The sequence below is a fragment of the Temnothorax curvispinosus genome, unplaced genomic scaffold (genome assembly GCF_003070985.1).
Source record: "Temnothorax curvispinosus isolate PA1 unplaced genomic scaffold, ASM307098v1 QBEX01013447.1, whole genome shotgun sequence".
In the NCBI taxonomy this organism is placed as follows: domain Eukaryota; kingdom Metazoa; phylum Arthropoda; class Insecta; order Hymenoptera; family Formicidae; genus Temnothorax; species Temnothorax curvispinosus.
Window position 1 is genome coordinate 232,273 of NW_020223227.1, and position 11,625 is coordinate 243,897.

Below are 11,625 nucleotides of genomic sequence, written 5' to 3' on the forward strand. Positions count from 1 at the left end.
CGTCCACGTTGCGTCGTGTGACGTCATGACGTGTTCCGTGACGTGTCTAGCGCGCTCGGATTCGTCAGTGATGGCATGATCGGAAATAAGCTTGTCCTTTCGAATACGTAAACAACGTCGGATCGCGACGGACAGCTGCGGACGGCGTCGACGGCGACGGATCGCAAATCGCAAATGAAAATCGTTCGGTAAACCGCGCTCGTGGACAACAAGGTTCGGGTTCGGCGGCCGCGCGTACCGGCGTTCGACGTGAATGTTTTAGCGACAAAGGGGCTGCCCGCGCCCCGCGGCGCCGCGCAGGAACACCGCTTTGTCGCGGTTTATTTTTGCATTCGGAATCGCTGTATTTTTGCGCGCAACGCGATCCCAAAATAGAACGCGGCCTGCGACGACGGCGGCGGCGGTGACGGCGCGCGATGTATTTTCCGCGCGCTGGCGACGAGCGAGGGATATGAGTTTTGAGGTTACCACGTCTCGGGGTGGCCTCAGCCTCAGCTGATTCCTCTCCTCGGACGTTGCTCCGGACGGGGCTCCGTGGCACGACTCGCGCGAGAACGAGAGGAGCCGCGCGAGGATGGAGACCGCGTGCGAGATAATTGATGAGCCCCAGCAGTCGCTGGTCAAGCGGATTTATTATTCGGCGAGGGACGGAATGGCGATCGCGCTCTACAGCTTGCTGAACGACAAGTCCGACGTCGACGTTAATTATCTGATTAACCAGGTAAGTGAATCATATTTGTTGCGTCATCTTTCAGTCATTGCGCCGCTTTTTATCACTCGTGAAATCGCACTCGTCGGATCAACTGTTTCTAATAAATGTCAAACGCGCTTGATTAGTCGACTCTTTATCTTGCCTACTATTTTCAGGAACTTGCACTTGCGATAAGTGCTATATATAGACTGTAATTTGTTGTTTGTCGTATTATTATCGATACTTGATTATACGATTTTTACAGAAAAAGAATAACATAAAGATAAACACTTAAAATAATTTCGAAATAATATGTTATATTAAAAGCATAAAATTTAATAATTCTACTTTTAATAATAGGTGTACAATAATTTAAGAATATTGATTAGAAATAATCTTTAATTTGGGATATTTTCTAACAAATATTTAATTTAGGAAAAAAACAGAAAGATATATTTACTCTATTACTGGTAAATTTATTTATTTATAGTAAACATATAAACAAGTATACAGTATTTATACGCCTATGCTAAACACTTTAGTAAAAGCATGCTAATTGATATAAATTCTTTGCAAATTACATCTTATCTTATTAACAAATGGTTTAGTAATTGAACTACAAGGGATTTGTTACGTTTTTATTTAACTCGGATAAAGGAACAAAAGTATGATTCGTAATTTGACCTTTGGTTGTGATTACGATATTTAAAATTAATTCTCTCCAGAAAACTAAACAAATAATTTTAAAATATTTGACTTAACTTAATTAAAAATTATGTATGTTGTCAAATTCAGTAATCGCGTTTATACTTACTAATATTGTATGTGAACACTGATTTAAGATTTTAGGGAAAAAATAAAAACAAGTTTTTCAACAATATGAAAAATAAACAGGTAGTTTTATGCTATTTAATAAAATATAGTTTTTATTTATTGCAATATGGTTAACTGTAATGTAGCACTTTACCAACACACTGATACCAACAAAGAATTATTCAGGACAACTTGCAACATTTATTTAGACATGCATACACAAAGAAAACTTTCTGTAGATGCTATTTATAGTAATACAGGTCATAAAATTTTAGATTCTTTTTTATATTACAAATACTGTTATATACAATTATTAATCTTACAAATCTTTAAATAAAGTAACTATATAATTTCAATTATTAAATGTTATTTTAGAATTTAAGTATATAACGTATGTAATTCTTGAATAATTATTTGTGATACAAATAAGTACTAAATAGGTACTTATAACTATTCAAGTTCTACAAAATGCAGTTTGTGAAACAGTATTTGGATTTATATTTACAGAAAGTCTTAGAAGATGATGGACAAAGATGTACACCTTTAATAGTTGCCGCGCGTTATGGACATAATAAGGTAGTCAGAATGTTGCTCGACAAGTTCAAGCCTGATTTAGAGCAGGAAGGAACGGTTAAATTCAACGGATATGTCATTGAAGGTGCCAGTGCCCTTTGGGCTGCAGCAGGTAAAAGACTAATGTTTAAATAGGATATATTGTAATAGTTTTGCAGTATCAATAGCATGTGTCGATTCCAGGAGCCGGACACTTGAACGTTCTTAAAACTCTCGTGAAGGCAGGAGCAAACGTCAATCATCCAACAAAAACTAATTCTACGCCTCTTCGAGCGGCGTGTTTTAATGGACGTTTGGACATCGTTAAATACTTGATCAATCATCAGGCAGATTTAAATATTCCCAACATGTTTAACAACACTTGCCTTATGATAGCATCGTACAAGGGACACCTGGATATTGTGAGTATGTTTATACAGATTATAATACAAGAACGTCATTATTTAATATGTGCAATTGTATAAATTTTTCTAAATTTTTTTGAACTGTGATTTAGGTTAATTTTCTATTAGACAAATCGGCAGATCCGAACAAGAAAGCATATTGCGGGGCGACGGCGTTGCATTTTGCCGCCGAATGTGGACACAGTGCCATCGTGTGCGAGCTACTGAAGTACAGTACGGAAATGACGAAGAATGTGAGCGGCATGACACCTTTAATAACGGCTGCCGAGCGGACGCGCGCGGAAGTCGTTGAATATCTAGTGCAAAGGAGAGAAGTAACGAAGGAAGAAGTAATAGATGCTTATGAGCTACTCGGAGCATCATACGCTAATGATAAGGATAATTATTGTCTAACTAAAGCGTACATGTATCTGTATAAGGCAATGGAGTTAAGGTAAGAGAAACAACACTCGTCATTTGTTTTTATTCTACTGAATCGCTATTTTTTATTACGTATTTTTCTCACGTCCTAGGTATAGTGATACTGATAATATTGTACATAAGCAACTAGGTTCGACTGTGAAAGCATATGAGAATTGGAAGGAATGCGAGACGTTAGAAAAATTAGAAAGTATCAAAGACAATCCCAATGCCATACATATGGAATCGCTCGCTATTCGGGAGAGAATATTAGGTAGATATGTGTTTGATACTTCCAATAAAATACAACTGTATTACACTTTTGTTTTTTACAAAAAAGTAATACTGTTTGCTTATCAGGTCTCCATAATCCAGAACTGCCACATCCTATAGTATTCAGAGGCGCCATATTTGCGGATAACGCCAGATTCGACAGATGTATAGACTTGTGGTTGCACGCTTTGAAACTGCGACAGCTCAATGATATATCCATTGTGACAGACCTCCTTCGATTTGCGCAAGTCTTCTCGCAAATGATACACGTGGGTGTCGATCTAGATATTTCTCAAGTGATAAACGTTCTTGAGGCAAGCGTAACGGAGTTGCATAGGAACAAGGCCAAAATCCAGAATCCAGATTCCAAGGATGACATCGATCAATTTGTTGTAAGTTCAATAAAAGAGACTTTGATCTATGGACAGGGTTGGGAAAGTTACTTTATAAAAGTAACTCGTTACGTTACCATTCTTTTTCCTGAAAAATAACTCGTTACCGTTGCTCGTTACCGATTTAAAAAAGTAACTCGTCATTATAACCGTTACTCAGAAACCAACGAGTCGTCACTATTTTCATTACTTTTTTTTACATTAATAGAATATACACGAATTTCTGCGATAATTATAAATAGAAAGTATCATAGAATTATATCTTTTGGTAAAAGGATAAGGTTCAAAATTATATATATACAAAATTATATATAATGATATATACATATATTAAACATATAATTTGAAGTCAATATTCTTTTTTTGTTCTTTACTGTCGTTTCTTATTCTGGTAAAACTTAAACTTAATTTACACCTTAATATAATTTAAATATTTAGCTTAAAATAATATAAAAGAAAAATGAATAAAATATATAAAGAAAAACGAATTGCAAGTTATATATTATCATGTGGCGTGACAGCGTCTACCTCAGCCAAGAAAACGCGCCGAGCAAGACCATTCAGTACACTATTATACAAATCGCTCGTATCGCAGAACACGTGATCGCGCACGACTTTGCTTGGGACGACTAAGGGCTATGTTTAATTGGACTGCGAGAATTAAGGTATCGTATTGAAATCGTATCGTATTGAAACACTTTAGAACATGTCTCACTACGCGACTTGTTGAAACTCGTCTCAACATGCCAAAAATGAGACGTAACATCACGTGGCCCCGTCGAAAAGGTGGAGGCGATACCAAGATTGCGTTCAGCAGACACAGCAGCTCGGTGACGCTCAGATTCTTTGTTATGATTGGTTTCTACACTTAGATCCAGCGAAGAACTATAGGCAAGAAACAATCATGTTAAAGAATCACTGAGCTGCATTATTTTTCCCAACCCTGTCTATGGACTATATTTAACACTATAATCGAATGCATTAGTGTATCTGCACTCAATATGTTTCCCTGTGATATTTAAAGAACGTATTTTTTCACTTACATAACTAATGACAGTTCAATTGCTTATTTAAACAACAAGAAATTATAAATCATAGATCATAAAGTATTTTTATGAATATGCCGATGTAATGGATATTAATGTATATGACTATATATATATTATGTTATTATAACAAACAGAAACATATCTCTACATATTTAGAAATCTCTGCATAGGAAGAGATGGAATCGAATATTACAACGACTCTATATATTCTAACGATTCTGACCAAACTGATGACACTTAACGGAGACAGATGTGATGAATCGGATTTAACACAGGCGCATCATCTGGTGCATAAATTATGTGCGTTACGGGTATGCTTGAAGGACGGGCAGACTCTGTTACATCTTGCTGTGAATGCCGAAACTCCCGTCGACGATTTTCACACTAATGACGTGTGCAAGTATGTCAAAATGCGATATTAAAATAGCATTAGCAATCAGGGTCGCGTTACACAAATTATTTGCTTGGTTTCCAGATTTCCATGTGCAGCTACAGCGCGATTACTGATTCATTGCGGTGCTGACATAAACGCAATGGATAACGAAAGAAATACACCGCTCCACATTATTGTCGGTTACAGTAAAGCAATTAGGTGTGCTGTTAAAATCAATATTATCTACAATATTACCTGTAATAATCGTATTTTACACTAATACGGATTTGATAATTCTTTAATATTTTTTTTTTCCAGCGATTTTGCGACCTTACATTCAATTATAATAGATCTTATAGAAGCTGGAGCGCATATGGATACTGTAAATAATAGAGGATATACACCGTACGATGCGGTTACCACGGGTAAGTTCACAGATTTCATTATCGATTCGCGTATTTTGTTGTTGCGTTCTCATGTGAATTACTTGGCTGATATTCAATTTCTATTTCAGGTGTAGCTAAAATAATATTACGTACTCAGACTAAATTGTCTTTAACGTGTATGGCAGCCAAAGCAATTAAGACTTACGACCTGCCCTATCGTGGTAATGTTCCACGTTCACTCGAAAGTTTTATAGAGCTTCATGGGCCTGGGCTTAATCAGAGTTGACAAGCCTTTAATTTACCACGAAGCATCGAAATTTTCTTGTACAATGTACGTAGACTGCGTTCGCTTTGGGCGCTTTCGTGCTGAAAGCGTCAGTCCATCTTTATGCTCATTACATGTTGAAAAGATGGAGTTATGCTTTCAGCACGAAAGCATCCAAAGCGAACGCAGCCGTAATACTTAATATAATATTTTTGTACAAAAAAATATGCTAAATATCTGAATAATCTAAAATTCTGTATGTTGCACAATAATTTGATATATCCTATATAAAATCAGAATTCTAGATATCTCGTGAGATACTAACGTGCAATTTACATAAAATTATATAAAAATTATCACGCGATTCGTAAAACTTTTTATGATGTAAGCTCCTATTCAACGATACACGTATATATTGAGAATTGTCTTTTTATATTAAATATTGTACTTTATAGACGGTAAATAGTATCGCTACATAGTCGCTGCGTAACAAAGTGTTTAAATAATTAGCGGCTATTGTGCATTCAACTTTTTGCAATTTTTCGTTTTCATCGATTTTAACTGTAATTACTGTGATAAATGAAATCAAATTAAATAAACTTTTCAAACTACAGCAAATTGTGTGTGAATTAAGACGTATTTTCTGCACGTATCGTTCGATCACGTGCTGTTCCTCTTTACTGAAGATGCCTGCTGCAACATGATGTGGAGAGGCATAAAAAATGTACATCCTTATTGCCATATTAAATTTATTTAATATTTACACACGCACTCTGTATACAATCGTGAAACTAGGAAAATAATGGTAAAATATATAAAGAATATACATGCGCACGATACTTTACAATATATTATTTACAATGTTTACACAGACTCGTTTATCTTATCTATTTTACACATTTTACAACGGCGCTCGCTTATCAATAACACTTCTGTACAAATATACACGTGTGTTCAAAATCTTTTGGCAAAAACAAAAAGAAAGAAGAAAAATAAATAGAGTAATCCTTAGGCAGGTACAATCTATTCGCGGCGGCAGGATTTACGTAGGCATGCATTCAATCGCGTCTGAAAAGACGGAACGCATACTCTTCGTGGCTCCGTTTTAGCGCGTAACCGGACATGCCGATTTACGCATCTAATATGCTGCCCTTTAGTCCTTTTAAAATGTTATGACAATATTGCGGAAACGTTAATGCGATCCAACGACTGCGGAGAGATACGCATTCACGTACGCGTTTGCATGACGAACGCCATTACCGGTACAAAAACGGTCAACATTGCCTTGGTTGATACTTCATCGCGTGTAGAAGAGGCATTTCTACATCGCTGAAATTACCATTAGTCAATTGTGTATTTCCGACACGTGATTTCATTGCTCACTTGCTGAAGTGTTACAATGTCTCTCGCAGTGCGATGTCTCTTGCAGTGATGCGCAATATTTGCCGACATTAAAGTCGCTTCATACTCGTATCGCACTTACTTCCACACACCGTTCATCTCATTTTCACCAAGTCTAATCGAAATCTCTAATGCATTAAGTGAGAGTTCGTGATTACGCAAGTACATAAAACCATACACATTTCGCTTGTACATATTTTTATCACTCGGCGCGACTTGCCTCGTTAGCAATAGATTCAAATTAATCGGTTGTTTTGTCGCGCTTTAAAAGCATACATCAAAGTCGAGAGCTCATATATCACGAGAGCACAATGGATTAAATTCCTCGCAGACAAGATGCCATCAAACGCGTTTTAAAGCAAATAGAATTCGAATTTATTTCAAGAAGATAAATATTTGAAGAGCACTTGGATCAATCAATAGAATGTTTTCATTTAAAGTCCACATCGCGTCGTAATGTATTTTCTATATTTTCCTTGATCCATTTATTGGTACATCGGCAATATATTAGTGATGATGCATCGATGCATATAATAACATAATATGAAAGTATTTCGCAAATTCTATTCGCATATTTGAATTAAACGCTATACTGGCAAATATTTTTTCGCGCGAATAACACATAATCTACATCTTTCATAATTTATGAAAGATACGGATAATATATTGATACAATTGGATAAAAGTTGTCAAATACTTCATGTGGTCAGAATTGATTGGAGAGAATATACAATCAATATACCGTTGGGATTTTGCAAAATTCGTTCGCGCAAAAACGATTTCACGAACAAAGATACACAAAACTGCAAGAATGAAAAATGCAGCAAAGTTATATACCGAAGACACTTATTATTCGTGTCTTCGAAGTCTCCGTGTCGCATTACGAAGATCCGAACAATATATTTGGTGGACGTTAATCCGCAAAATTGTATTTCTCGGCCATCACCTTCTCAAATAGGAGTTATCCCTACCGTCATTTTCTCAATCCTGCTTATAAACGAGTAATTATTCTCATCATTGCGTTTTCAATAAACTCTAACAATGACCCGGTAACTATTGCAATTGTCGCTCAGTTCTGTTACAACTCGCGAGTGAATTTGATGACGATTAGAAGCTGTGTCAATCGTTGTTGATCAACTCGTATCTTTTGATCGGCGTTAATCATCATCATATCAAGCTGATTCCGCTAATCACAGTAAAAGCTGTTTATTTTCAGACAGCTGCCTCTTGTAAATTGAAATGTTTCTCTTCCTCTCACACTGCACGTTTGCCACGTAACCACGTGGTCGTATGCTATACGAGCGAAAGTGAGGATCAAGGAGATAATGGAGGGAGAACTCCGTCCCGACGATCTCCAGACAGAATGGAGAGATTCTATTCAAGAAAAAAAAATTCTACTTGAGAAAGAAAGAACGGATCTACTGTGAAAGAGCTACGTCAATCGTCACATCCCCGATTGGAGTCAAAGGCTACCGCAATGTAAGGCCTCTGTTTAGAATTGATCTTATTAATCTATCGAGATCCAATAAACGAGCGATATCTTTTAATCATACAGTGAATCGTCCGCAGTCAACTTCCTTCATTTTAAGTCAGTTGACTTCGTCTGAACTAGAATTTTTCTCTCATACTGTTTCCTGCTATTACTCGCTGTTGTCATGTGATTACGTGGTCGCATGAAAAAGCGAATGGAAAGTGCGTTTCCATTTTGCACATATTTAGAATAAGTAAATGGACATTGTAGGCAAAATTTTAGAACAGAGAAAAATACTCAGTCCCGATGATCTTAAGATAAAGGGTTGACTTTTTCGATTAAAGGCAATCTTTAACTCACGCGATACCTAACTTTGTATAAAAAATAATCTTATAAAAAAACTTTTCGCAATGAAGTGACTTTTTTCAAAGTTTTGTTCGTGTTATCACCGAATAGCATATAATATCATCCGCGTTTACCTCTATTCTATTATCATTCGTCATGTCTAGCAACAAATTATATTTACTGTGCACTATTCTTTGATGATAAATTCTGTCTTTTCGTCCTTTAAGTATAAACATTTTACACTGTCTGTGTACTCGCGTACGTTTCATCCTTACTTAATACATCCGTAAAGGTGGCGGCGAGTTACATACAAAACCGTGAATCGACAAATCACGCAATTATGTACTCTCGTTTATTCGACCACCTGCGGCATTAAATGTTTCTTTATCTCTCTCTTCGTTTCTTCATTCTTCCGTGTCATTTCACGATTTCGGCGATTGCTCTTCGAGAGTAGAGTACTCGTACGCCCAGCAAAAGACCAGGTCAGGAGCCTCAGCGGCAACCGCATCCGAGGACCGCCATGTCCTGATAGTTCTTCAGCACTACCTTATTCTCCTCGTCCAGATAAAGCATCGATATCGAGCTGAGCGCGGTCGGCACGCAACACGCCTTCGGCACCATGCTCGGCTTGGTCGAGTAAACGAGGGTCTGCACGATCGCGTGATTCGTCGAGTTCAGATGGTCCGCCAGAGGAAACGGGCAATCACCGTGGCAGTAGAAGGCGTCGTATCCGGGCGGCGCGACGATCCAATCGTTCCAGCCGACGTCCGCGAAGTCGACGTAGAGCGGATGCCGCCGGCAATTCTCGCGGCCGTCCTTCCGCCGGTTCTTCCGCAGGGCGGCCCGCCTGGTCCGCCGGTCTATTATCTGATCCGCGGATGCCATCTCGTAGCTGCCGTCGTTCGTGTAAGTGAAGAGCATCGGCCGGCTCACCACCCACGTCTCCTTGTGCTCGTCGACGGCCCGTCTCAGCCGCACGTGTTCCCGTGTGCGGGCGACCGTGCCGGTCACGTGCACCAGCAGCCCGTGATTGTTCTGATTACTCTCTATCCACCTCACCACGGCTGGATGCACGTCCAGATTGATCGTGGCGTTCTTCGTCGTGTCGATCACCTTGCTGTCGATCAGCCGCAATATCGGCTTGCTGCGACCCTTCACGCCGGGCCGCACTATGTCGTACACCAGCACCCGGCCGCGCTTATGTTTCGTGCTTTTGTCCTCGACGTCCAACATCGCGACGCGAGACAGGCTTAACTCAGCTGCCTGCAACGTCTCGCCGCTAGGTATCTTGCTTAGATCGAAGGACAGCCGGAAACGGTTCGGAGATTGGAACTTGTGGTCCAAATCGCTCTCTGGAAAGAAAGAAACGTCAAGATGAAGATTAAGATAAAGAATAAATAACATACAGAAATGTTGAAGATTATTTGCGCGAGAAGGCTCGTGCAAACTTAGTATATTAAGATGTAAATGAATATATCATAACATGTGAACTTGACCGATATGATAACAATTCAAGTAAATAGAAAATGTACTCATATATACGATCGGGCTGAATCTTTTGTGCCTAATAGTACAATCACCTAAATTAAATTGATTAAATTGATAATCAATTTAATAATACTAATACTATATTCTAGCTTCAGCTTGAGACTGCCTTTCAAAACCGGCAATAATTGGTATATATAGTTTGCTAAACGAAAAATTACATAAATTCATGCGAAAATATTATTAGGCACAAAATATCCAGTCATATATTGGCCTCTGAGCATATATTGGCACATTTTCTATTAAACAAATAAAATTTTAGAGTTAAATATAAAAGATTTCAAAAAGCGTGTAATATAAGAATTTTATATATGCATAAGGAATATTTTATAAAATACAGAAAAAGAAATTTAATTGTAATTAAACTAAACATACTTCGTCTTGAAGAAATTTAAATTGAAAAAAGTTAAGTTTTGGATTTTTCAATGTCAGAAGGAAAATGAATTGATTGATGAATTAAGAATACAACGTAGATGGAAAAATCATTATTCCAAAGTAGAATCCACAAAGCTTTTCGCTTTCCATGAAACTTCTCAAACATGTTATTTCATAAGTTGCAAGCGAGTTAAGAATAAATCTTGGGTTTTGTGGGTAGGCTGCTTAGAAATTCAGAGGAGGTGATTCTTTAAATTTCCTGTTCGTCGTGTCGGACGGATAAATTTATCAGACGTGTTTATTATCTTACAGCATTCAATATCAATAAGGAGTGCCGCCGGAATAATTTTCCGTTCACGTGAATCTTTTACGACGCACGAGGCGCACACATATAATTTAAGTTACGCTTCTACAAAAATAGCTAATAACGTTCACCGCGTATGACGCAATTGTTCCTCGGAAACGACTCGAAAACAGTGGATGCAGCGGGCAGCCGTATAAGTAGACGCAGTTGTAACGCGTATGTAAATTTCGTAAGACGTCGCTGAATCCTAACATCACACACACACATACGTGCGCGTATATTCAACACCGGTCAACACGCTACGTACGCAGAATCTAGCAATTTCTGTAGAAGCAAAGCAGTAGAAATATCAAAGAGCTTCTTGTTAGAGTTTTATATATAATCCAGTCCAAATTTTTGCCACCTTCTGAGCATCAATCTAAAATTATTATTTCACAGAATAAAACAGTGATAAGGTTGAATAAATTACGAAAGTATGTGTGTCATATTTTCTTGCAACAGGATCTATTAGATCAGAACATTAAATTATTACTATTATACCGCACTTAATTATGTTCCTGATTTCA

General features: G+C 37.7%; 2 protein-coding genes across 2 annotated transcripts; one reads left to right on the top strand and one right to left on the bottom strand.

Moving 5' to 3' along the window:
- The first annotated feature begins 574 nt into the window (after window positions 1-574).
- Window positions 575-6,236, top strand: LOC112463576 (protein fem-1 homolog B-like). The gene is made up of 10 exons (XM_025030030.1): window positions 575-721; window positions 2,012-2,189; window positions 2,261-2,478; window positions 2,574-2,914; window positions 2,994-3,154; window positions 3,241-3,545; window positions 4,765-4,994; window positions 5,070-5,186; window positions 5,286-5,392; window positions 5,482-6,236. The coding sequence occupies exons 1-10, from the start codon at window positions 575-577 to the stop codon at window positions 5,637-5,639; spliced, it is 1,962 nt and encodes a 653-aa protein (XP_024885798.1). The 3' UTR covers window positions 5,640-6,236.
- A 96-nt stretch (window positions 6,237-6,332) lies between these two features.
- Window positions 6,333-10,589, bottom strand: LOC112463577 (protein decapentaplegic-like). Its single transcript, XM_025030031.1, has one exon. It carries the CDS (start codon window positions 10,237-10,239, stop codon window positions 9,328-9,330), a length of 912 nt encoding a protein of 303 aa, XP_024885799.1. The 5' UTR covers window positions 10,240-10,589; the 3' UTR covers window positions 6,333-9,327.
- Between the last annotated feature and the right edge of the window lie 1,036 nt (window positions 10,590-11,625).